Raw genomic sequence first — 27,792 nt, forward strand, 5'->3', positions numbered from 1 at the left:
ATTGTTAAATACCATGAAAGCTGGTATTTAATCATTTTTTAGGGCAATAGAGCGTTACATACTGCGAGCCTGCCGCGGCACTCCTCGCACATGCCTTCGCTATTTCAGCCGTTCCTGTTTCTTTGACCTCCTGCTGTACGAGGCATTGGCCTCTCCGAAACAGCTGGCTCTGCAAAGAACCATTTCCAGTTCCCCGCAAGGTGGATCGGGTGACTCTCACTTTATCACCCCTGGAGGCCACCTCAAGGACAAAGAAAAGAGATACACGCAAAACTAATGTTGTTGTAGGGGTGGGGAGGGTCGCACCGCGCTCTCGTGATGAACGCCGGAGAACAGGCCCATGAGAGCCTGCAGGCGTTCTGCTCCCACCCTCTTCGTTTGCCGTTTCACACGTGGGTTCAGTGGAAGTCGACGCTCTTCAGGCTGCCCGAGGCTTTGGCAGCCTTTCACCCAGCCGGGCTCGCAGGGAACGCTGTGGTTTTCAGCTTTCGCTAAAAGCCTCCAGAGACAAAGATCCCCATTTACGTGTCCTGATACGCATGGGTGCCGTGCGGCCTACGCTTCCACAAAGAAAGGCCATGTTGTGGGCAGCGCTCTTGCATACCACCAGTAGAGTCACACCCTCAGAAAAGTTCTGAATACTTGTGAAAATATTTAAGTTTTGCTGCTTTCTAGCAAACGATTACAGCGTAGGTAAATTGCTAAACTGTGCTCCCCCCCACCGATAACGCCGCAATTACTGCCCAAGAGCACCTTGTTTATTTTGCCTTCACTGCCCTGGGTATCGTGTTGGCTGTGGTTCCTTTTTCCACAACAAACAAGCTGGGAAAACAGAGTAAAGGCGCTCAGCCCGTGGGCCTTTCGTGGCCAGCATTCATAACTCACACAGTTGGGAGGCCCCGGAACAGCTGATTCACACACTCGCAGCCGCTGCTGCAGACGGCCCCAGAATGTGCGCGCGTCAGTGCAGGGCGGTGTGGGACAGCGCAGTCAGGTCAGGGCAGCAGCTTCACACAAGGACGGCTTTGCTTTTTTAAATATGTATATATATATATAGTGAGAGCAGAATGAAGAGAAAGGATAGCCCGACTCCTAATTAAACCATTCTACCCTGAAATCTTTGATGAGCTATTTTCTTACTACAGGCTTTGTTATGTATATAATTATTCAGTCACTTTGTATTCTCTGAACTGTTCCATCTGAATATGAGGAAGAATTTCTTCCCTCTGAGGGTGACGGAGCACTGGCCCAGGCTGCCCAGGGAGGTTGTGGAGTCTCCTTCTCTGGAGATATTCAAGACCCTCCTGGACACGGTGCTGTGCAGCCTCCTGTAGGTGACCCTGCTTCAGCAGGGGGTTGGACTGGGGGATCCCCAGAGGTCCCTGCCAACCCTGACCGTTCTGTGATTCTGTGATTCTGTGTTGGCCGCGGAGGCTGTACTGTGCAGGGGGAAACACTGCAGAGTTCAGTTCAGTTTACATCTGCTAATTACAACGCAGTAAGGGATGGTTTTTGTTGTGGGTTTTGTTTCTGACGAGCTTGTACCTGCCTTCAAAGTGCACTGCCGTGCCTCAGCCCTCCTTTTGGTAGAACCAAGCTCTTTCAGCATGTCAGGCCTGTGGAGAGTCGCAAGACTACAGCAGCGTTAAAACCAAACTGTAGCTGCTGACCTGCAGCGAAGGAAGACGGGTACTCCGACCCGCCGCGCCCCCTCTCCAGACGTCACAGCCTCTACTTCCGCGCCCAGCACTAACTCCAGCACGCCTCTAGCTGTTCTTCAGCACACGGCAAGGATCGGTGTGGCGGACAACGGCCTGAAACAAGAAAACCAAAAGCCTGCGGGTGAACTGGAGCTGCGCTGCTGTGCTACCAAACCTGGGCCCAGCCAGGGACGCTGCTGGACGGCCGAGTCGTCCCCCCTACAATGTTAGCTGAGGAACCAAGGGCTCTGCTTCGCTGGCAGCATCCGGAGAGCGCCTCGCACCGACACACAGCCGGGAGGGACTGCAGCGTGCCGTGCACAGCGACGGACTGCACAACAGCCTGTGTCACAACACAATTCGGCCAGACAGCTTGAGAGCTACCTGTCAAGAGCTTCTGCCTGACCTGCACCACTTCACTTACTTATGCTTTTTACACTGGGAAACGCATAAACTTAATGCTAACAACTTTGCTGTCTTGCTATCACAGCTGGGGTATTTTAGGATTAATTCAAAATTTGGTCCTTTATTGGGTATTTCAAGTTTACAAATGGTAACAAAAGTATGACACTTCTGAAGAAAACACCAAATCACATTTCCAAATGCTTCCCAAAAGACTTCTCCTTTAAAACAGTCTTTGATTATTTTGCCTTTAAATATGCATCTCCTGATTTTCGTTAGGTTACAGGAATGGTATTACATCGCACAGAGATGTACTTGCAATGCCAGCCACCGTTCACTGAAAATACTCTGTCCTTTCACAGTTTAGTCCTTGATCTTCACGAGTTAACTGATTTTCTTCTGACTTCTACTATTCTTTGAGTCCCAGAGTATAACAACATTAAAATACACCAAAAATAATAAAAAGTGTAGGCAAGAAATAACAGACACGGATACAGGGAACAGATCCGGTAACGTCTGTGGAGGATGCACCGCAGCGCTCATTAGAGACAGGACGCCCATCAGGGTGATGGAAAGAAGAAACTGCAAGAGAAGGAATGATAGATTAGCTGGTGGTGATTTAACACCTCAGACGAGGAAGCCGTTACTTTCATGATGTGGGTGCTCTGTATTCTTCAATCTATACGTAGATGACACAGCAGAAAAAAACCTACAGCACCTCTCTACACCGAGATAGCGTGGCTTTCCCTGTTCGGGGCTGTATGCACAGTTACGTACATGAAACTGGTTTATGCAAGCACTCCAGCACCAGGAAGAGCTGTAACTGAGAGTTACAGGAATTAAAACTGCTTACCAGACTCCTGACAATCTTGGGAAATGACTTAAACCAAGAAACATATCCCTTCAGGGAAAGGGAGAACTGTTTCAGGTGCAGGTCCTCTGCTGAAGTCTTCTCGAAAATGGAAAAGGAAGCCACGCAGACCGACAGGAACGCCAGCATCGTCACGGCGTAGGCCAGCAGCAGGCCGTCCTTCAGCAGAAGAGGCAACATGCTGTTAAAACAGAATTACCCGCAGAAGTGAGCGCACATTCCGAGTTACAAGAATGTAAAAAGAAGAGGAAAAAGCATACATTTATACTTACTAGAATTAGGGAAGAAACAGAGTCCAACTCACCTGAAAGTTGATACAAGTAAAAACCATGTAGCCATAAAAGGGATTTCATTGATGATTAAGCAGACTGGCCTAGAACGAAAAGAGGAAAACCAGGCATGCAGACACCAAAGTGACAGCAGTTTGTCCTCACAACGCTTCAGATGGATGCTGCACTCCCACCCTCTGGGAGGCAGGGCAGGGCTCTGCTCCCCACAGACACCAGCACAGAGAATCTGGGAACAGGCAGTGCCTGGCGCACTGCACCCTCTGCAGAGGCACCCTGCAGCCCCTGTGTCCCAGCGCCCAAACGCTCTGCACTGTGTGGGGCTCTGCGGCAGGGTGGTCACTCAGCAGGACCCTGCAGCACCACACGCCGTCAGCATGCACAGTCAGCCAGGTCAGTGCCCGCTCTGCGCGAGGCTGCCAGGAGCAGGGGGCTGCGGAGCGAGCAGGAGTTCTCCGGCACTGGTTCAGCCTGCCCGTCAGGCGTGAACCAGAAGGGTTCAGAGGGCTGTGCCTCTCCAGCCCTCCTTTATCAAACGTTACTTTCGGGAGCACACAGGGCACTCACGCAGAAGAGCAAAGCTGCTGAGTGTCCCTGCTGCCCTCGCCTCCTTCGGGGTGGGGGCTGGGAAGAACACACCTTAACACAAAGGCAGAGAGGACCCCTTTTCTGTCCCTGTTGGAGAGGTACTGACTGGCACCGTGCTCCAGCCATGCTGGGCAGCCCGGTAGGTGTCTCTGCTGTCTGTGGCAGCATCGCCTTTAGCAAGCCCCCAGGCAGTCCATCCCCGGGCAGGCAGCTGTGTTCTGTGCCCGTCCTATGCCAGGAAGTGCAGGCAGAACACCGGCCCGGAGGGACGAGCAAAGCAGGAGACCACCGTGGCTGTATTCATATCAATTCATTTACAAGTTATTCAGAAAAGCAAATGTATGGAGTTTTTAAAATCCAATGTGTTTGTAAGTGAGAAAGCAGCACGCAACAACAAGATGGGGAAAAGAAGATCAAAATATATCCACAGAAAAATAATTTACTTACACTGACACTAGAAGAATAGATTTTTCGTGTACTTGAAAGGAGAACAGGAAAAATGACAACGCACAACTAACCTTAGAGAAGGAAATCAGAGGTACGTTAGTACATGTGACTGCAATGCCAAGCGCTGGTTTAGTTTCTCTGTTGGCACAGATTTACATGAAGGTATGAGCTAAATGATCTGATTTTTCTAATTAACTGCTACATTTACTCCAGCGCAATTTCCAAGTACACAGAGCTACTTCTGTAACCACCTATACATACAAAAAAATACATTTTTTGAAAGCTTACCCAGAACTGTTCAGAAAAGACGTCCTGTAAAGAGCCCTCACTCTTGGTTAGCTTTGCTGACAAGACTGTCCCCACTAAGTAAACACCGTGTTCACGTACAAAAGCACCGGCAAAGTTCAGTCGTGGGGGGAACTAGCCACCTTTTTGACATAAAATTCTGCTCATCATCATGAACAGCCAATACATCAAACTAAACAAACTGTCTTTTTTCCCACCAAATAAAAACACACTGTAAAATATAAACCAATTCTTAAAAAGGATAAACATTAGTTTTAGGCAATGTTGCACTAAACTCGCAAACAATACTCACAAAAAATTAAAAATAGGAATTATCTTATAACTATTGAAACCTTAGGCCCAGCTCCACATAATTTTGATTTCAAGGAAAACTGATTTTTGCATGCAAGTCATGTTAATGTACTTAAATTCCATGATATAGTATGACTAAGAAAAAGCAAACATTTAGGAAAACAGTATCATTTTCTTTTCAAACTGCTAATGAGCCTCCAATGTCCATCTCGGGACTTTTTTATTGAATACTGCAGCCAACGCAGTAAGAAAAACTAACACTTTGAAAGCTAAACAAAAAGAGGAGGAATTCCAACTCTATATGAGGCTCTGATGTGTAGGGAATCTTCTAAGATTCTTCAGAGGAAGATAATAAAAATACAGCACTAAATAAAGAAAATTGAGGCTAAGGACAAAATTCTGGATTTCAAAGGCCAGTCAGACCCCCCAGATGCGTGACAGCAAGACACTTTTTAACCGATCTCTTCAGCAGAGACAGAACGGCGTTTAACGGTACCCGCGCTTCTGCACACTGCGGCAGCTGTAAGTGGCACTGTTGGTCACACACCAGTGCTGGATGCAAAACAAGGAGCAATTAAAAACATACACTTACCAAAGCAAATTTAAATCCTCGGAGAGAAGGCTGGACGGTTAGTTTTATACAAGTAGGAAGCAGGCTCAGGAACGTTACAGCAAAACTAAAGAATTTCATAAGAAAAACAGTTTTAATACATGAGTAACTACATCCATGATATCACATTATCACTTTTGAAAACTATCTAAGTTAGAAATTCAGTTGTAATATTCAGAAGTACCAAATCACTCCAGGAGACTCAATGGCAAGAGAAGAGCACTGAGCAGTCCACATTGCCGTAAGCGCTTTTGAAAAAGGAATAAAGCAGTCCCATTAGTATTTCAGACTTTCTAGACCTAGGCTTGAATCTTTCACTTAGTCAAAAAACAGAGCTGTGAGCTCTGACTTCTAAGAGCACTGAAAGAGGTAATTCTCTGAAGAGGGAAGAATGCAAACTTTAACTCAGTTTAACCAACGAGTAGCTTAAATCACTATGTAAACAAGCAGGAAATTTTTCAGTCACAAATATTCGTAACAGTACTTGGGGGAACCCTTATCACTTGGGAGAACAGTACAGGATAGGAAAGAAAACATTTTTTCCAAGGCTTTAAACACCACTTCTCATAATTCTTTGACAAAAAACCCTCATTTTGCAAAAAATAATGCAAATCAACTACTTAATGCACTTCAGTTATGTCTTACCTGAGTTTCAGCTGAGTTTGAGGTGATACTATATTCTTTATCTTTACAAGGATGCTTAGACTGCACCAAATATTGGCTACTTTATCCTGGAAGGGGGGAAAAAAAAAAAATGTAATTAGTAATGATTACATTCATTGAAGCGTATGTGTATAACAACAGTGGGGCCTGGGAGGTGGGGGATTGTGGGGATTTTACCATGATATTGCAAAGACACTTGCAGATATACATAATATTCTTCGATGTACTTTAAATTATTCTGATCTTCAAAAATGGAAAGTTTCAAGAGACTCAATTAAAACATGTTCTAAAATAACTGAGAAATAGTTCTCCAGCACAAAAGACTACTTCTTAACTCATGAGACCACACATTTTGTGAAAATAAGGCTCTGAGACTATCTGTCCCTGATAAACACGGGCACATAGGAATCTTTTTTCAAATGTGAAGACGTTCTGTACACTGTCACATTTCATTACATACCTGAATGTATTTAGCTGTGCTTACTACTTGCTAGCAGTGACAGAGTTAACCTCTAATAAATCAAGAAGCCTAAAGACATTAGCAGTTGTGCTAGGATCACTTTCAAAATTAAATTTGTAACTACAGCTATCATGCTTGTGAAACTCATCCCTAAACAGCTGCTTGAATCACAGCTGTGTAGACATAACAGCAAGAAAGCTACCAGCACCGGCAACTGAGCCCTCTTCCTCATGTGCTCACCAGCAGTACGGAATATGCACTCCAAATCTGCCGAGGATTACAAGCGAACAGAGGGTTTGGCAGCACCGAACGCACAAGACGCCTACTTAATAGCCAATACGATTTTACAACCAGCGGCATTTGTTGCTGCTTCTGTAAATGGGAACCAATTCAAAGAACCTGTTACACGCACCCCAGTATAAATTTACTGCGCATTGCTTACGTGGACAATTTCTCATTTTATCTAGATTAGCTTCCAGCAAGTCACTCCCCTGATCAACTCAGAAAAATATTTGGGCTAATATTAGACTAAAATCCTTAAGCCCTTTCAGACTCATTGGTTATTGTCATTTACAAATTTCATTTTTAAACTTCGCACTGGATAATAAGAGCCGTGATCCAAACTATTTATTCAGAAATTCTGGATAATTCCCAAGGAATAGGGTCATTGTTTGGGGTGGGGTTTTTTTTGGGGGGGTGAGTGGGGATGGGGATGTCTTTGTAGGTGGTTTGTTTGGGTTTTTTTAAAATAAACTAGCAGAGAATACACTGAGAACACTTCCATATCACTGCCTAAATAAAATGCTGCCTTTGGTACATCACCATGAGCTGCTGTGAAAAAGTGCCAGTCATGGTATTATTTACATTTAAAGATTAAAAGAAGACTTAAGATGACTCAAACTATGCAAGCGTTTGCTTAAGTCCCTGTGACACGAAAAACTGAAAATTCAAAGCTTCGTTTTATTGGTTACACTTGAAGTTCAGAATCTGCTTTTAGAAATGTAGCATTAAGACTCCTGCCCTAATCGAGCAAAACAACAACTCCCTGTTACTTGGGAAATGAGCAGCCTTTCTCTTAGCAGCGAGACTTAGTAAAGGAGTAATTGCTTTACTGGATTAAGGCTGCGATACTCAGCACCCTGCAGCATGCAAATGTCGATAGCCTGAGGAAACGTAAAAGCAGAACCGGCCTAAAACTTTTGGGAAATATTGTGAAAACTTGCATGTGGGTCAAAAAGGAAGTTCTAGGCTGCACTCAAAGCACCTTTTTTTTTTTTTTTATAATGAATCCTGTTGAAAAAAGCTGAGCAGAACCAAAAACAGAGACTGAAGCCGTTAACTTTTAAGGTTACATCTTCTGACACTGTCAATTACTATGGAATCTATTTCAATGGAAAAATGTATGGATTGAAGTATGGGTTTGATGATGGGATAAGTGTTGTCTACTCATATAGTATCCTGGAAGATGCCAGCTGAGCTGGGGTTAAATACTGGATTAAATAACTGGCAAGAAATGACTGCTGAAGAAGCCATCTCAAATTACTAGTTCTGTGGTGTGTCTCCCACATGAAATCCCTAAAGGTCACGATGAAGGTTTCTCAAGGGATCTAAGAATACAGAACATTTACAGTGGGGTGGGGGAGAAGAAAACATGCATGCCTCAAACAAGCCTCGGTCAATGGGAAAGAGTCTTCTGAGTACTTGCATGATTTGTTCCATGTCGGTACAGAACGGGAGCCAGCAGACAGCAAAGGAAAGCACCACTGTCCCAACTATTTTAGTTAACAACACTAATCTGTAATTGAGAGAAAAAGCTTACATCAGAAAAAAAGAAATCCAGCTACTGGTAACAAAAGTCAGTTCTTAGTTTACAGTTTATAGCATAATTTTTTTTTTTTTTTTTTAAAGAAAGATACAGAACTGAAGGTAACAAATCTAAACCAAAAGAGCTACCGGTACCACAGAAAAAGTTCATCATCCCCAGACTGGTGAGAACAAGTCCATGAGAACCAGAGAGCCACTGCTGTCAATCTAATCTGGTCACCCACTGCAGCCCATACTTAACTGGGCTTACAGAACGCACAGTGCTAAGAAAGGACACACCTTAACAGGTTTTGCTGTCTGTTCAGTGGAAATACTTCACGTAGATCTCAACAAGAAATATTTATTTCGCAGGAGAGGAATACATTACAAGAAGGTAAGTATCCTCCACTAGAAATGAATTCAGAAATGCCCACATGCAAACAAGGAGAATCACATTCTCAATGCCAGGCTGCCTGGGTGTATTCTTGTGAAAGATAAAATGTTTTAAAGTCACTTACCCCTTTCCTTTCAGTCCCTTCTTGAAGCACTTTCCAAGTAAATAGCAAAAAAAGGGTAGAGAATGGTAGAGTTCCATTTGCTTATAATTTAAGGCCAAGCAAAACGCCACTGACCCCAAAAGGTCCCAGTCGTAAGACAAACACAGTACGCCCCACAAGGCAAAGCCAAGGCTCACTGAGTTGTACATGGTTTCTTGTGTCAAGGACAGGATACGCATCTTAGTACTCAGTAACGAATGCCCTGAGGGACGAGCATGAAACAGCGCGCAAAGGAAGTTTTTCCAACCTAGCTTTAAAAACACATTGCCAGTTGTGAGTATGTTGTTCACAGATAGGAGTAATTTTACTTCTATTTAAAGTGTTCCAAGGTTTGACTCAAAGCTTGTACAGGCAAATATGAGGACAAATTGTGTGTGTTAATTATACATGTAATGTACATTCAGTCAGCCAAGCTTCTGGTGACAGTGACGGTACTCTAAGATGCATCAGGGTAAACTTTTTTTCTTGGTATTTACATGATTAAGGCTAAAGCTTTGGTCTCTCCTCCCAGCTCCCAAAAGATACGTGCAGAATATTCAAATACGTCAGTATTTAAATAATATATTATTTAGTTCAAGGACTCCTGGGGTTTTTGTGATTATACTTGCAGTGCACCCTCATCCATGACCAGTTCCCCTGTCTGCTAATACTGTACAAACAATGAATAATAGTTACTAAAAGCAACGTTACTTCCTTATGACTTTGAGAACAGGTTCCCAAGCTCAGCAGAGTTTGAAGAGACTAAGCTACACTTACTAATAAATTGCAACAAAATATTAGCTTAGCCTTTTACTATTATTTTTACACAATAAGAGAAACCAAATAAAGGCTACTTGCATTGTCAGAAATTTCACAGTATTTTCTCTTTGTCAATATAAATAACTATGAGAACACATTCAGATTTTCTATGTTGTTTTCAGCCCACCACATATATTTGAAATCTCATCAACAAAGCTTTATAGCAAAAGAACACACAGAACAGATTGCTGCCTTCCTCCTTGTACATCTTTTACATATTTAAAAATTGTAACCCTGTGCTGCCTTCTGACCACCAGCTTCTCTCACCTAAGATAAACCACGTTCATTCCCATCCCCGTTCTTGTGAGTGATGTCTCCAGATGACATACAGCTTTACAGAGTCACGCCAAAAGTAGAATTTCAGAATTCCCAAACTACAACTGAAATAGCCAATAGCATTATGATTTTTTTTTTCCTTCAAATTCTGCTAAGATATGTCACCTTCCAAATTCACCATGCACTCTCTTGGAAGAAAACCACAAATTAGTAAAATTTCAATTCGATTGTCAAAACTTGATTTAGTAGAGGCTGAGATTCAGTCTCTCCTTGGAATATTTAAATATCCACATTTATCACAACTCCAGGACTGCGTCCCTCTGGCTCAACAGCACTGAGCGGCACAGCCTGGAGTAGTCAACGAACAGCATTTGCTTGTTGATGTGCAAAACAAGTATCAAACCAGAAATCTTATTAAAAAAGACCCACCTGTGAAGGTGTCTCCCACCAATACTGACTAGTTAGCTCTGACGGCCTAACTCGTATTAGGGGCCTAGCTTTTAAAAGGTTAGGCATGAAGTGAAGCGAATCCAATCTCACGTAATTGTAAAGGCAAGACAGAACGGCACGCTTTATAGAACGGAACATTTTACACAACTATACTTGGCATCTCAAGAGGATCTCGGGCGATTCCCTCTCCAAACACAAGTCACAGGAGCACAAGCCACCACTCGTCTCACTGTCGTAGCACCACTGACGTTTTCTGCAATAAGACTGACTGGCAGAAATACGAGCTTGAGGCACACTAAGAACGTTGGTCATGTTTAGATTGATTTGTCCCCATATCAACTATTTATCTCCAATGTATTTCAGACTTATGGTTTTCTTTAACAGCTCTGCTTTGGGGTAGGCGGAAGCCCCTCACATGACTTCGTACGCAAAGGTAACCTTCTGCCCAGCTAAAGACAAGTACTAAAGAACAGAGCTACTTTGTAAATGGAAATCCATTTCCCTGCAGAACAAGGATACTGAAAGTGTCCGTGGTCGATAAGAATGAGGCCTGGGTAAAGCAGTATACAGAGAGCACTAGAAACCTGGAAAGAAGGATGAAAAAAAAGAGAGAGGAAAATGATTATTTTTAAGGTAGACATTAGACAGAGGAACTTAGACTACTTCTCCAGTACAAAAAAATTGCCCCTCCATGGTGCATCCTATATGTACGAATCTTATTCTCTAGAAGTAATCTTCTGTCAGCAATATTTGTAAGAATAAAAAAGGATAAAGTTTTTTCATAAATAAGAAAATATTGAAGGGAGACCAGCCCACCCTTTGCCAACCAGCTCAAAGATCATCCACACCCATCTTCACCCTCGGAACCGCTCCAAAAACCAGAAGACTTATTATTCCAAAAGTCTTGGTTCTACCATAAGGAGTGTGCAAAACAAAGCAGTTCCTGGCTTCCCCCACGTCACAGCACAAATCTTGGTTTTACTACCCAAGTAATAAATTCAGAAAGAAATACAATTCAGGAGTTCATGGCTACTAAACTTCAGAGCACCGTGTTATTGTTATTGAAAGCATTAAAATAATTGCTGTAAGATAAGTTAATGGCTTTTTTTTCTTTTTAACTGAAAAGCCTTTAATGCAAGATATAGTGACTGTCATCAGTTTTACATCAATTGAAGCCATCGCCGGGTTCTATATTTTAATTAAGTCTCATACTGTTACATTTCTACCCTGTTTTAACAGTATGTTTTCTCTGGTTTTTAATTCACACACACCCCAGATACTTGCCTTCTTTTTAGTAGATGTTTCCTTCAAGGAAAAACAATATAAAATAACTGCAGGAATATAAACCAGCAAATCGGCGAAAAACACTGAAAAATAAAGATTAACTTCAAGTTAGAATCCTCCCACATACCTCACCTCAATGCTATTCCAGTTGTGTGTTTTCACCTGGGTTGTGAATCTTTGACTCTGCTTACAGTTTTAACCTCTTGGTCGTATTTGGTGTAAAAAAAAACCCCACTCAGATGATAATAACTACACAGTGTTGGAGTGAGACTAGTTGCCCACCTTTTGAATGTGGGGTTTGCATCTCTATCCTCACTGAAAACTTCAGCCATTCAACTGAAGTTCAGAAGTCCTGTGACCGTAGTTTCAGCTGAGTATGTTTTTCTATTGTCTTACATTGCATTACAGTATGTTTCATTGCTTTAAAGATAGCTCAGGTTTGGCAGCTGTGCCAAAGCCAGTTTTCAATTGTTCTGGTGAAGACAACGAAAAAATACAGGCAAATAAACATTAAAAATATCAGCAGCTTCTTCATTAGAATAAACTGGGTAGTTCAAAGGACAAAAAGAAATAGGTCTACAGAATTTGATCTTGTTAATGTTTCTAACACTCATTTCTGATGTCCAAAAGCTGCTGCTTCCATGTGCTCAGCTGTTTGGGCTTCTGGCACAGCCTCAGTCAATAAGGGAGCACGCTCTAGTTCCTCACATGCCGAAATGAGAGAAGGCATTCTTAATTCTCAAAAGAAATCAACTACAACTAGATCCAGTCAAGCTGTTTGATGGAACAGACAGTCTGAAGACACAAAGAATTAAGAAGCTCTAGATTATAACAATCTCCAGTGTATCTGTGTGAATTACTAGTGATGTGGACAAACAGACTAAAACTCATTATTTGGCTTTGATCATCCGCCTACAGCAAATACACATGACAAAAAAACAGAACCAGCAGGTATATATTATATATATTGCATATATATATTTTATATATATATTTTATATATATAAATATAAAATTCTGCCTAGAATTATGTCAGCTCCTGCTCATGCTTAAACCATCTGGTGAATTCTTCTTAAGTGTGCTCTCAAGAGCCTGAGAAAAATCTCACATTATTTCTATAAACCAGTTTCAGAAAATGTGCAGTTATTCCAAGGGGAAAGTATGCTTTGCCTCTTTGTAGTCATGGGCTTTGGAAGAAAATGTCAGGTAGCCAGTGATGCATCATTTTGCAGGCTTAAGCCAAATATACCCAAGGCATTAGCAAAACAAATACACAGACACTTAAAATAAAGGTGCAATACCAACAGCTACATTGACCATTTGGAATTCCTTTAATGCATTCTCCTAATGGCTATTGTTAAAAGAGGGTTATCGGTTCTCCTAGATCCATCCGTGGCTTGTCAAGTGAGTTGATTTCAAAATTAATAAAGACCATTTCAAGGGTAATTAAGTTCCAGTGATTTTTTTTTTTTCCAATCAATTACTAAAGACCAGACTGAGAGGTTTGTGAAGTACAGAAAAGCTATCGATGAACAACAAATTCTGCCGTTGCAATCAGAAAGCATTTTGTGGAACTCTACTGTTACGCAAAAGACAGGTTTAAAATGAAAGAAAACAGTAACAGGATAACACGGCACCTGCCACTGCTTACAGAACAAGAGCACACTGGGCACACTGCTGTCCTACCAATACAGCTACTGAATTCAGTTATCTACAGTTTTTTTCTGCACTTATTGTATCCTTTCCTTTGTAGAGGCAGTTCAAAACAATCACATGGTCAGAAGAGCGACTGCAGGAAAATGAAATGTAGTACAGAAGTGGTAAAATACCTTTTTACTTTTTTGTTAACAAAAGTTTATCTCTAGGAAGTGGTGGCCATTTGAAAGAAAAGTGACATCTTTAAAAATACCAAATATCTCTCCCCTTCAGATAAAGTATAACAGCTGATAATAAAGATCCGAGACCTCAAGAGGTTGTCAAGTCAGTGAATGCCAGTCTACATGCAAAATAATTTTACAATAAAAATCCAGCTAAGCTGAAAAGCATATTTATTAGAATGGAAGGGAAAACACCACCACTCTTTTCAAAATTAAAAAATGGATCTATGCTTTGTTTTAGAGTTTTTACTGAACCAATTTGGTTGAAAACTTGTTTGTATATTTTATATTTATCAGCTTTACAAACGATGGCAGAAGAGAAATGAACAGAGGAGCCTGGTTCATAAATGGACCTGCAGAGCCACCCAAGCCAAAGAACTGAGAATAAACCGGTGAAGACAGAGAAGCTGCATGATACCAAATGTGCTAAATTAGTAAGCCAGACAAATCTGTATGATCATCCCGAGGAAATATAATTTTCCTACCTGTTGTACGCATAAATAACTTGTGTGGCTGACTCTCATACCCCCGTGATGTGTGCAGAGCAATCCAATCAGGATTTATTAACTTTGCACTGTAAAACAAAGTACAGACACATCAAAATGTAGACAGTTCTCATTTCCCTTTACACTCCCTTCAGCAATAAAGATGACATGCACAGGAGCATATTCCAAGAATTAAGATGAATGAGAAGAAATATTTCAAAGAGCAATAGTGATCAATGAAAGATTTTCCTCACCACTAGACTGGTTTACACTACAGACTTTAGCTGCTATTTCACAATTAAAAAAAAAATAATCTTAGAAAACAGTAAAAATGGAATACAATCTTTATTAGGACAAGCTAACCACCTTCAGTCTAGTTCCACTGACTTTTAAAAAAACAATTGTAAATACCTTTCATACTTAAGTATTAAATATAAACCATTTACAGTTCACATAGATGCCCCACATAACTGCGCCTCTGCACTTTAACCTACATTCTTATTCCATAAGTCTCATTCCAACAGCAGTAAAGCCCTTGTGGAAAAAGTATTCCAATAACAGAATTCTATTTACATGATATCCAGTCATCAAATGTCACTTAGGCGCTCAATACAAGAGAGGTTTCCCATGCGATGCACCCAACGCCTACAGCACTTTTCTCTGTGCATCACTGATCCAACAGTGGCTGATATGGAAAGCTAAAAATCTAAGTCACACCTAAATCTGCTAAAATTTACAGACCTGGCAAAAAGAAGAATGAAACCCTTCAGTCCTCCTTGCAATAATTACATGACGGAAAACCTGCAGTATGAGTTTTAAGCAATAGGGGTACACATAAAATCTATTTCCTCTGCTTTAAAGTAGCAAACAATACTTCCCATTTCATCAGCTGCCTAGATTGGTATTTTTTAGCTTCTAGTTTCTCCTCTCAGGGGAGAGAGGAAAAACAAAAAAAAACACGAAGGGGAGGTAGGAAAAAAAAAAAAGAGGTGAATTTAGTCTTTTGTATTCTCCACAGAAGTAAGTATTTAAAATAATAATAAACTTACATGTAAGCACACAGAAAACTGTGATAGGCAGTAAGAGGTGGATAATCAAGGCCCCAGTACAGTAGGTTGTTATCACTTGTATTGAAGTACCTGGGGGGGGGGGGGGAAGGGAGAAAAAAAAAAAATAAATAAGGAAGGATCTACGTTTCCAGCTTTGTTTCAGCCCAAGGAAAAGGCTGAATATTAAACCGAATGTTTTTATCAATGTATTCAAAATCCAAAAGGAAGTCAGCAACTTCTGTATGTGCTTTATTTTACTTTACACAAAAAAAATCTCAAGCAACACAACAAAAGCAAAAGTCATTCAGAGTACACTCACTTGTGTTTGCATAACAGAAGATTTGAAAACGCTGCTAGAGCTTACTTACCTGGAGTGGGAAAAGTCCTTAATGCGAACAGAGTTTGACAAAAATCCAGACACTACGACAAAGCCTGCACAAAAACAGCTGTACACATCTACCAGGCTCTGCAGGGCCTCACCTCCATCTACAAAGCAAACCCGCACTTTTTCCTGCGTGTCAATTATTCCAGAAGACAGCAGTCGATTTGCCAACAAAGAAATAAAAACAATGCAGTTTAAAGGAAATCTCGAAATGTTTTTCTTTGTATTAATCCTAGATTCCTTTTTCCTGGACAGTACATTTAATATGTGATGACTTCTGAACAGTTAAGCTTCATCTGCTACTCTTTTAGACTGTAATGTACCAAGTTGTGAACGGCTGCTGCTCAACAGACCTTAACACGAAAATTCTGAAAAACCATCAGCTCAAGTTATGCTGCTGGGAAGCAAGCGAACAGAAGTGGAAAAGAGCGGCATAAAGATATTACGCAGACAAACAAACAGCAGAATAGGTCTGGGAGAAAACTATGCCACGGCAGGTGCACCTAGGCAATTCCGTCAGCATGAATGTAGGAGTCAGGGGGCTAAAAAGTTCCTTGGAACCCAACACCAGGCTATCAGAGCAGCACCTCCTGAATAACCCACACAAGGTCATGAACCTCAGTCGGATGTGTCAGCCACAACTTTACCCAGCTCTACCTCAAAACTCAGGCAGGCAGCGTGAGAGAAAGGAGAAGGATTTTCCCATTTGTAATTATGTTGCATTGGTATTTCCATGGAAGGCTGGCAGCAGTCAAAATTAAGTCACCTCTTCCAAATGAGAAACAGAAGGTTTCACCCAAGGAAAATAAGTTACAAAAATAAGGCATCAGACCTTTTGTACGTTACAATGAAACAGAAGGTTTCACCCAAGGAAAATAAGTTACAAAAATAAGGCATCAGACCTTTTGTACGTTACAATGAAACAGACTGACTTGTCTAACTGCCAAGGGGCAAGCTGTCGGCTTTTCCAGTTTCTCTCTTTAAATGGAGCCAAATTTTGACATTTATTATGGTAAATATATCTTGAATTCCTTATGAGCTGCCTGAAGTATCTTATGAACTGATGATAAATCATATTTCTCTGCGTTGCATCTCTGCTTCTTATCCTACAATTCAAGATTGCTCATGCCAAGGCAGCTCAGAGTCTTCACGGAGATTGTAATAGTCTGCAACTTAGTAGTAAACTTTCCAGTTTCGTTTTGGTTTTGGGTTTTTTTTTAATTTTACCTTCAATAAACTCATAGTTTCAGCAGAAAAAACAATCCCTATACATAGTAATATTTAGCAAAACAGCCTTCACAGTTTTAATCAGCAGTATAATAAGAAAGGATGTTCCTAAAGTAGCCTTTAACAAATAATGTCAAGGCTCTAAAGAATAATATAAAAAAAGAAACATTTAAATTCTGGCCTCTAGCTCAGAGAAATCTCACACAAGGAAACTAAGCACAGACCATACGGTAGCTTACTGCAGCTTTTTTTTTTTTTTTTTTTAATAAATCTTTGTTCTGGATCAATGAAAATAAGCCTGGAACATGCAGCTGCATTACCTGTATGTGCCTGTTTAACAGTAAACATGACAATTAAGACTGAAAAGATGAAGAGATCTTATAGGACTACGTCCTCAGAAGAGCTACTCTGTGTATTTACTTAGACAAATTTACAGAAGAATACAGGCTGGCTGCACAGACAGCTTTTCTAAATACTAAACAAGTAACAGCACTAGAAGCGATCAGAATCTCAACTTCAAATCTGAACGCTATTTTTACATACTGGAGTATATCATTTCACACCACGTACTTCTATAATACAGAAGGGTAAAGACACCTCAGTATTCCAGAATGTAATCCCCTGCGTGTCAGCAGAGATGTTCTTTTCCAAATGCCCAAGACCGAATACGACTTCGCTGCACTGGAGATTCAATGCTCGAAGCAGACCCAATCCAAAAAACTTCTGTTATAAGACGAAGAGCAAATACAACAACACTGAGATGCCCAACTGGCAGCCCATAGGCTAAATCCAGCCTGCAATACAGTTTCATCTGGCTCCCGGGAATGCCGAGAAATAATGACTGCTATAACTCTTTATTTGAAGTACATATAGCTCCGCGTAGCAGAGTGGATCAAAGCTGCCAACTCCATTATTATGTCAGCTCTCCATTATCCCAACTCTGGCATAATGAGGGGTTTGGATATTCCAGAAAACTCTGTGAGAGAAACGATAATACAGACACAACAGGATGATCCGAAATCACAGAGAGTCATCTGCAGGGTTCCACAGAGTACTGTACTTTCAGAATCGGCCCCACATATATTTATAGAAATACAACTGAATTAATATTCTGTCCTGTTTTATCAGTCTGTTCCCCAACAGACAGCTGAGGAAAAAATGACTCCAGACAAACAAAATGCAACTATCCCTGTTGGAAGGTGACCTGGAGTTTCCATTTATTCCAATTTGTGTTGTAGCATATACACAGACTAAATAGTTTTTACTGTTCCACGCAAGCTCTAATGAATACCAGAAATAATGTAAAAATACATAAAATATTTGGAATAATTTTCCTACAGTTTTAAGCAATCTGTACAAATTAAGTTCACTACCCCTATACAGATTTTAAAATATGGGTGTCTGGAATCTAGATACAAGAACGTGGGTGTGAACCATGAACTTGCAGGTGTAAAAAGCAGCCTATGCCTCCAGCACAAGCCTTGAAGTCGCTGCACTTACTGCCACGCCCCTACCTCTTAGCTCAGGGCAGATGAGCCAAGTTCATTTTGGTTTTGTCAGTGCTGATAATCATGAAAGCTTTTGTGCATTAGAGAACTGGAACTGAGGGAGCTGAACTGATTTTCTTCTAAACCAGGAGAAAAAGCTTCTCCATGATCCTTTATAAAAGCCTGCTAAAAAATTGCTTCTTGATCTTTCCAGTCAATTCAAAACAAAGCTGGAGCTTCACAACAGAGAGAGGTACCAGTCAGAACATTTTGTTATACAAGCTCATAGCTAGCAAGTCCAAGTTCCAACTTTTAGCTTTTTTTCCTTTTTTTGTAAAGAAAACGGTACCTCAGTCTAAAAACAGGGTGATAATACATTACTACACAGGGGTTTTTAGAATAGTTCAGAGAACAGCAGAAGATGTTGCAGAGATCTTAAAGGTATATTACAGGAAGATACAAAGCAAAGTTTCATTACATTTACCCCTTTGTAACCTGAACTACAATGGCAGTACATACCACTGTCTGATGGGTAAATTGTAAGTAACTTCCTGCCAGTGTCTCTGAGCTTCATAGTCTCCATACAGAGGTGGTTTTCCTGCACCTAAAAGGAGATGACAGAGAATTTAGGAATTTATTCATTTTATGCAGATTGCTTTTCCTCCAGATATGTATTTGCATATAAATATATTACTAATTTGTTCTCCATTCCTCTATGATATTTGAGGGCAAAATAGAGGCATCATCTGCTATGCAGTCTAACAGGGAGGGGAAAAAAAAAAAAAGTTATGCGTTCTTTCGGCTTTCTGGATATTTCTGCAATAAGCATTTATCAAGATACTCTACTGTGAAGAATTGCTTCCTCACCTGACAAAAAAAAAATCATTTCCAAGAGTAGATGAAAAATGTGGCACTTCCTCTGAAATATGAAAATGTACATAATGGACATGTTACACTGATTTTGTGTGAACTGCTACGCTTCCTAATTGACAACGTTCTCACTTGTGTTTCGGCCATGTCGTGGTACCTCGCTATTAAAAGTAACAGCCAGCCTTATTTTTCAATTTATTTAGAACTAGGACCTGCTGCTGCAAGTCCCCCACTTCCTCTCCCTTTCCTCTGCTGCCTGCTTTGCAACAGTAGCAAGAATATTGCATCTGTCCCTCTCCCCGTGAATCTTAATAAAGAGCTAAGATGAGCCACTTATTACATCAGGCCATCCAGTGCGCAGAATAGGTTCAGCAGAATTTTTACTTATAATCTCTGAAGCCTTCTAAATAATAACTGCGCCATTTTGGTTTACAGGAATTCTCTCTCGCTCATTTTTCAACTGAGTGATTGCTACGTAGCAGTTCTGCAAAGTGAATTATGTTAAAGGACACTTTTCACGCACGCATACATAAGTCTCTCCGGAAACTAAGATTTGATTTTTTTTTTTCCAAGGAAAAAAAAACCACCTTTATCAATGCAAATACTTCAGATGTCCACACATAAACAATTCCCTCAGCGTAAGCCTAACTCCGATAACAGCAGTATTAAGCCATCTTTATCAAAGAGTTTATTTACTTCTATTAACCTGTGCTTACTGAGAACAGAAACTGGACTGATAGTACTCCCAGTAAAATATTGACACTAGCCAGACAGAGATTTAAGAGTTTCTTTAAAATATAGGAAAGCCATCTATATTTTTTTCATGTGATCTATGTTGGTGGGAGTCACACAAGCTCAGATACGTACTATTTATTCCTGGGTAGGGGAGAGAACAGATTATCTCTGCTAATTTATTCCTGCGTAGTAGAGAGAGTAGATTATCTCGACTACGTGCCACACTCAACTGAAAGTTTCCTAAATAAGTGAGGTCACTGGAGAATAAGAGTTTTATCAGTGCCCATTCTGTAGCTATAAATCTAGTGGAACAAAGAACCTGTCATAGGATTACAGAAATACAAAAATAGGTGTTATCCAGATTTTAAAGTGTGTGTATATCTCTGTGTGTTTGTGTATCAACACACATCTATAAACACACACATTTTATTTCAGCTTCTCCCCATGTCAAAAAAAAGGAAAAGAAATTAATGGGCTTCAGAATGATCAAAACGGATCTTAATCCAAAGCCTTGATTGCCAAAATCCAAATACAGAGACTGATCACACATCGGTTACTTTGAGAACGCATATTTAGCTTCCGTCTACAGCAAGCATCAACTACACAGCCAAAAAGAATTCACAATTAATAAAAATGGAGTATTTTATTTTAAAATTATCACAAATACTTTAAATTTAGAGTGGTCTTATTCAGTTTTATTGTTCCCTGGTAACAGACATTTTTAAGGGTCTGAAGCTGCCTTTCAACATGAGTATTTAGTGTCTACTCATTTAGCAGCATTTTGGCAATGCATTAAAAAATTATGCATTAATCTACGAAGCCAAATTTTTCCTCAATAATCCTCCAAAACCAACTAATCTCAGGTCATTGTAAACAGTAACCTTTAAAAACTAGGTGTTAGTTATCTGCTTTCTCACCACCACGACCCAAAAAGAGAGGCAGATCCAAAAGCACGCTAGATGGCAAGCAACAACAGAATGGAAATCAAATACAGCAATCCAAGACCATACAGTAAATGAGAGCAGAATTAACCCCCTTACGTCTGGCCACCCACGCCACACGTCGTTTCAGAATATACCGAACCAGCATTTCTACCCGAGACTGCTTCAGAGAACGACGACTACTTCTAATTGTTCGCTCAACTTTAGTGCATTATCTGACACAAGCCTGCTAAAAAATTGCTCCTTGATCTTTCCAATCAATTCAAAACAAAGCTGGAGCTTCGCAACAGAGACACGTACCAGTCAGAATATTTTGTTATACAAGCTTATAGCGAGCAAGTCAAAGTTTAAGCACTACCCTGCCCAATTTTTTTTCTTGCTCCTGTCATTAAAGGTTTATTACATCTAAAGGTAGTCCAAGAGAAAAAAAAAATTCCAGCGTAGTTATGCATTTGACAGCTCTCTCTAACATTCAGGTTTGAGCATTGGCTGGCTGAAAAAAAGACAAAGTCAAGCACATGCTTTAATAATTTGCTGGACTGGATCAGACTCAGCTTTTCCTATTCCAAAAGAAGTCACACAATCATTATGTCGGAAACAAGATTAAAAAATTGTTATTTTAGTTCATGCATTATTTTAATACTCTCTTGCAGAATCTTGATTGGTCTTAAATCAACTTAAAAAAATCTAGTTAGCAATATAATTGTAAATACTTGCAGTGCAACAGAAATTTAGTATTGTGTGGCAAAAGACAGGCTGGTTGTTTTTCTGCCTACAGATGGGTACAAGACAGCCCAGTTACCTACAGAACAGATCTCTCATAATGGCATTTTCAGAAAGCAAGCTAAACATACAACAACTGCACAAGAAGGTATGCATGCAACTTGTCTTGAAGCAAATTCCTTCAAGTAAATGAAGCCCAGGAGTTACCAGTTTAAAAATCACTAGAACGCTACTGAACAGCTCCAACTACTTAGGGAAGCAGGCTCCCAATCGCCTTAACAGAAAACCAGAGCTGAATTTGACTGAGCTGGGGATCCTTTTAGCTGACAGGGACTGAAAATATAACAGTTCATTTAAAAAAAAAAAAAAAAAAATTGCAGAGCTAGCTTTTGCAAGCTTATGCTAAGCGTAGGAATGGCATCGGGAGGTTTGGAAAAAAACTTGCTAGTTGTTTTCAAGCATTATTACATGGGGAGGAGAAAAACTCATCTGTTAAAAGAATACAGCTCTAGTTCATGCTGTAAACAATCTTAAGGAAGTACAGCTACAAGGCAGAGCGTAATCGCTCACTGCATGTCACCTTTACACCGTCTGCATTATCACCAGCACAGTTTTATCTAACTATAAATTAAGGCTGTATGTTACAGAACTTAATGGACAAGATTAAATATACGTACAATCGGACCGCAATAATATTCCACAGCTACTGAAAGGCACAAGGGTGAACAGCCAGCTGTACTTTGGCTCCTCCTAAGACATTACTGACCGACACACACTGCTCCCCCACCCGCCCTCCCAAAAAAACGAGTAGTGGTTTTTTCCAGCATTTTGTTCCAAGGGGCAGCGATGTTAATCATTGCACACATCAGAAAAATAAGAACAAGGTATTGTATGAACCTTAGGGAAATAGAGAGGCACTAAACTATGACAATACTCGAAACAGCACGTGGCTTCCTATTTATGATTTTACATGCAAGTTTATTTTAATTTATCACAAGCTGCATAATTCACCTTCGTGTGGTTGTTTTACAGACCACGAACACACATTACCTGAATAAGAACCAAGCGAAACAGTCCAGCGTACGGTAAGCGCTAGTAAAACAGTAATTGTCATCAAGCTCCACTTCTCCATAGCTGGTCCCTGTAACAAGCCAAAAGGTACCTGAAAAAACCACCACAAACATTGCTACACTACAGTCCATGATTTCGTTCCTTAGGCATTTAACGGCACTACTAACAGTCCCGGTTTTCCCCCCACCCCGAAGCATTCTGTTACAATCTTGCATCTGGCAGCATGCTGCAAGCAGGAGGGGTTTTCAGTACTGGAAAAAAAGAATTGCCCAGAAGCAATTTCTCCCATTTCTGAGCTAAAAGCTGAAAAGGCATCTGACAAAAGGCGTAAAAACAGCAGCAAAAACTAGGGTAGCAGATTTCAAACCACTTAAGAAAAATCAAAATACCAGATCAACACTGTACTATACATACACGTAAATACTTAAGCATCGTCTTAATCAGCTCCAAGCAACGTGCTATGCAAACACGTAGCATGTTTTACCTGTAAGTGACAAAAGAACCTACAAGAGACCTGTAGAAAAGATTCTAGCGGTAGTAAGAAAACTCATGCCAACCATGTATGTTAAGTAGCTCACAAACTGGTATCTGCCACTGAACAAAAAAAAACTCTTCAAAGAAACCTATAAAAATTCCCAGATTAATAACTCACTGGAAAAAAAAAATATTGTTAACAAGCACACAGTTTTAAAAAGTGAGTAAATGTCCCACTGAAGTTAATGCCACTTATTTTCTCGATTAAGAACATCGCAGCCGAATTATGCAAAATGCAGATCTGGTATAGGTTTCTCTGTTGGTTTAAACTTATTAAAAAATTATTTAAAAGTTAACAACATACTGGCAGGTCTTATGCTGGACCAGGCACTGTCTGTTCTCCTGCAGCCATTACAAAAGCACAGAGCCCATCGCAAATTCTGTATCGTGTGTTCTAACTAATTCCACGGGAATTCCATGAGCCAGCACATAACGGAAAAATCAAATGTGTACCATCAACCTAGGAATGCAAACTTCTGGCATTAACGACCAAATATCCCAGATCTGAATCTGAACTTCAGCCTCCCCAGTATTCAAAAAGGGGCTTGAAATCCCACCTCTCCCTTCCCAAGCGTAAGCACACTATCCATCAGCTACCCCTCCCTAGAGGCAGGAGTGCTGATCTCCCACTAAGCTTGCTTGACCATACTAAGGATCCAGTAACAACAAGAAACATTGCTAGATTTGTCAAATTAAAGGCCACATGCATCAAACTCGGAAATCAAGAAAATAATGATGTGGCCCTATGCAAAAAAACACTAACAACTAAACTTTGACCCAGAGGATTAAAAATATATTCATCAGAGTTAGAAAAAAAAAAATGAAGAAGAAACTACTCCAGCCTTGACAGTGAGAGACAGCAGTAGATCCAAAGGCTGTACTTCTGCCAAATCAGCAGCCGTAGGAGCACCATACCCTCCAGTCAGCAAGACACATTATCAAAGAGTGGACAAGCCTGGGTGCAACTGCCAAAGACTTTCCTTGCCGAAGAGGCACCATCCGATATACATGAGTTTAACACACTCGCCACTGCCAAAAAAAAACCCCACAGAAAAATCCCACATAACAGCAGTACTGAACTGCTGTTTTATCAGCAGACAAGCAACCATGTAAGGCATGTTCAGGTTATTTTGCTCAGACTAAATCTGTATTTATTTACCATTCACAGAAAGGTATGACCCAACAACACCACCAAGGGAAAAAAGGAAAATATTTTAACAACATAAATCTACGACAGCAGTAGATGACCATCTATAGGTAGCAATGTGAACACGGATATTTGCACGCTTTCAGTGCTACACCTGTGCCTAAGCCACAGGATAGGCACAATTTATCTGAATAAAAGATACTGAGGCTGACTCCGTAGATCATTTTACCCTAAGTGAACTCTCACGCTTCCCACACTTGGGCCTAATAAGACCAGAGTCCTGTACGGCTTCCAAAACCAAGCGTCAGAGGCCTGGCCTTTCCCTTCCATAGAACACTCACATCTGCCCTTCCTTTCCACCTCCAGTTAGAACTAGTGTTAATTAATTCTGTCTTCTGAAAGCCTGCGTAATGGCAGTCTCAACTGCAGACAGACCCCCCCATCTCCGTTCCTTTCAGTTCCTCCTGCCGTCCCCTATGTTTGGAATAACTATCATTTTCTGGGGTATAGAGTTCCTCCTCTCTCCCCTCTCTCTAAAGAGGTTCTTAAAAAATTATTCCCTACTTTTTTCATCTTTAATAATTATCCCGTATCTCCTGAAACAAAAGCCATGCTTTTATTAGGTTGTAAAGCACGGATCTCTAGTTTTTGCTACCCCGGTGGATAACAACACTAAACAAATAAGACTTTGCAGGGGACGATAACGCTGGTTTGGTCAGTCTCAGCTTAAACTTTTTACCTTCCGCTTCCAGACGGGCGGCACTAGACGCTCTCCGGAGCGAGATGCCGCCAACAACGCAAGGTGAGGACAACCGCTCCCCGCCGCCACGCTCCTTCCACGCCGCCTGCTACCAAGACGTGGGCAAACAGCACCAGAACAAACCACGCAGGCCTCGCCGAAGCGAAGCTCGGTCACAGGCGCACGACCCTTGGTGGGACTCCTCGTGTTCAGCACGGCCTGGCAGCACCCTTCCCCTCCTCGAAAACGCCGACGCTAAATGGAGAATTTCACTTGTTGGCGTAACCCAGGCTCCATCCTACCGCTCCCGGCCAGAGGACGGTGTTTCTTCCTCAGATCCCCTCACCCACCCGCCCTCCAGTCCCAGCCGCCTCACAGCCAGGCTCCAGGCAGAGGAACCCGGCGCTGGGGACTCCCCGCCACCCCTGCCCGGCCGCCCCCACCCGCCGGCGGGCACCGCGCCTCCCCTCAGCCCGCTTCCCCTTCAGGGCCCCGGGGACGCGCCGTACCCCCTCGGCCCGCTTCCCCTCAGGGCCCCGGGGACGCGCCGTACCCCCTCAGCCCGCTCCCCCTCAGGGCCCCGGGGACGCGCCGTACCCCCTCGGCCCGCTCCCCCTCAGGGCCCCGGGGACGCGCCGTACCCCCTCAGCCCGCTCCCCCTCAGGGCCCCGGGGACGCGCCGTACCCCCTCAGCCCGCTCCCCCTCAGGGCCCCGGGGACGCGCCGTACCCCCTCAGCCCGCTCCCCCTCAGGGCCCCGAGAACGCGCCGTACCCCCTCAGCCCGCTCCCCCTCAGGGCCCCGGGGACGCGCCGTACCCCCCTCAGACCGCTTCCCCCCCTCCCCCCGCATCCCCTCAGCCCGCTTCCCCCCCCCCCCGCCGTACCCCCTCAGCGCGGTTTCCCTCCCCCCAGGCCCTGAGGCAGGAGCGCGAGCCCCCCCACCGCCCCTTACTGGACGCAGTGGCCACGCGCACGCCCTCCCGCCTCCCTTAGCGGCTTCCGGTGCGCATGCGCGGGAGGGAGGGGGTGGGGGGGTGCGGTCCGCGCCTGCGCAGCTCGGGCCGCTCCCGGCGGCGGTGCGGGGCCTGGCGGGGCCTGGCGGGGGCTGAGCGGGCCGCGGCGGGGACGGGAGCGGGGCGGCGGCGCCTGCTGCAGCGCGGGGGTGGCGGGGAGCCGGGGGAGGCCGCCTCGACGAGCGGCTTCACCTCAGGAGAGCTGGCGGCGCGGAGGGAGCGGGGCGCGGGGGCCCGGCCTGGGCTGGGCCTGGCGGCCTGCCCCGGGCTCGGCGTTACCGCGGGCTCGGCGTTACCGCGGCCGGGGCTGTCGGGAGGGGAACCCCGTTGGGTTTTGCTCGGGCATGGGTAGCGCTCGCGTCTCGGTCGTAGCGGCGAAGGGAAGGGGGGAGAACGTAACAACGGGGTTGTGCTGGCGAGAAGCGCGGTGTCGGCGCGCAGGGAGAGGTTTGTTACTCAGGCGAGGAAGCTGAGCGCCGTGTGTGTGCTTTCGCGGGAGGAAGCGGCGGGAAGAGTTGTCCTTCAGCCACGGCGGAGAGCTGGGCAGCCGCTCCTCGGCCTGGGAGACGCCGCCAAGGAACCGACAGCCGGCGTGGGAAGGGAGGTGTTGGGCACCGCAGGCCTGCCTGTCACGGCCGTTCGGCTTCACCCGCTGCGATCCTCTCTAAGGTCTTGACGAAGCGCGTAGCGTAATGGAAATGATCCCAGATCAGCTTTGTACAACCCTTACCGATATTGAAACGCACAGTCTCTGTTTTTCCTTAGTTTGCTGTGTTTCTCTTCTGGCTTTGTGTCCAACTGAGGTTGGGGGATGAAATTTAATAGGAGACCGGTGGTTTTTAAAACTAACAGCGCATACTGAGGTTTTCCTGGCCGGACCTTCCGGATGAACTGCCTTGGACCGGAATCCCAGGACCAAAAGCTGTGAAGGATTTAAACCCAACTGCTGCAGGGTGGAAGTACGGCCAAGAAGCATCTGGTGACTTGTGACAGAAACGTTAAAGTAACCAGAGACTGGCAGGGAAACAAAATTCTTCACGGATTTTTGTTGGTTTTTTTTTAACGTGCAGGTGCTTCTCAGTACACACAAACATTAGGCGACGTGCAGCGTTGCGTGCCCCCATGGATGGCTTTTCTTCCTTGAAGTTTTTCTGGTGCAATGTCGTGTAGGATAGTAATTTCCAGTATCCCCAGCCGTGTGTCAGTTGGGTGCCGGTGACTTGGACATCCTGGTCCCTCTCGTGCCTGGCGTGGTTTCCGCGTTCTCAGCAGCTGTGGCTTGTGAGCGTCACCTCAGGTGGGATGGTACGAAGAGACTGGAAGTTTGTGGTCTGACCTAGGTAGATGTAAGGATGGCACTGGTCTGCTGGCCGGGCGAGGTGTTTGGAGCTGCAATCCCATTAGTAGGGTCCCTGTAGTAGGTGTGGCGGTGTTGGGTTGACAGTTGGACTTGATGGTCTTGGAGGTCTTTTCCAACCTTAGTGATTCTGTGATTCTATTGAAACTGGCAGATTATGATCAGCAAATTGTACATACTTTACCTAAAGCTGTTAATCGCTCATTGCTGCTCAGTAAGATGCTTCAATTGGAGGACATTAAGAAGATCCTAAGGGGTGTCTGGAGATGACAAATCTCTAAAATAAGGATATCCCTAAAAATCCGTCGGCCGCAAAGTAAGTTAGAAGACGGAAAGAGTTACGCCTCCTGAACCCCACCGC

The 27,792-nt window shown here is 43.0% G+C and overlaps 1 protein-coding gene across 2 annotated transcripts; it reads right to left on the minus strand.

Moving 5' to 3' along the window:
* Window positions 1-2,206: 2,206 nt before the first annotated feature.
* On the minus strand, window positions 2,207-26,064 carry ALG6 (ALG6 alpha-1,3-glucosyltransferase). 2 transcript variants are annotated; one of them, XM_075424315.1, is made up of 16 exons: window positions 26,014-26,064; window positions 25,061-25,315; window positions 22,620-22,710; window positions 18,820-18,904; window positions 15,205-15,294; window positions 14,156-14,244; window positions 11,794-11,876; window positions 11,026-11,093; window positions 8,947-9,129; window positions 8,285-8,420; window positions 6,148-6,233; window positions 5,485-5,569; window positions 4,296-4,366; window positions 3,278-3,346; window positions 2,956-3,154; window positions 2,207-2,684 (listed from the first exon to the last, which is right to left on the minus strand). In XM_075424315.1, exons 3-16 carry the CDS (start codon window positions 22,699-22,701, stop codon window positions 2,487-2,489), a joined length of 1,524 nt encoding a protein of 507 aa, XP_075280430.1. In that variant the 5' UTR covers window positions 22,702-22,710; window positions 25,061-25,315; window positions 26,014-26,064; the 3' UTR covers window positions 2,207-2,486. The 2 variants fall into 2 exon arrangements, with proteins under 2 accessions (XP_075280430.1, XP_075280431.1); XM_075424316.1 differs by having other exon boundaries at window positions 22,620-22,731.
* Between the last annotated feature and the right edge of the window lie 1,728 nt (window positions 26,065-27,792).

Source organism: Opisthocomus hoazin, chromosome 6 (genome assembly GCF_030867145.1).
Source record: "Opisthocomus hoazin isolate bOpiHoa1 chromosome 6, bOpiHoa1.hap1, whole genome shotgun sequence".
In the NCBI taxonomy this organism is placed as follows: Eukaryota; Metazoa; Chordata; class Aves; order Opisthocomiformes; family Opisthocomidae; genus Opisthocomus; species Opisthocomus hoazin.

Bases quoted from the DNA above. Each gene is read 5' to 3' on its own strand.
- ALG6 (XM_075424315.1), bottom strand. From the start codon at position 22,701: ATGGAGAAGTGGAGCTTGATGACAATTACTGTTTTACTAGCGCTTACC. The intron at 3,155-3,277 runs GTGAGTTGGACT...CTGTTTTAACAG, and splicing joins TTACTTGTATCAACTTTCAG to CATGTTGCCTCTTCTGCTGA. The intron at 2,685-2,955 runs GTAAGCAGTTTT...CTTCTCTTGCAG, and splicing joins CCAAGATTGTCAGGAGTCTG to TTTCTTCTTTCCATCACCCT.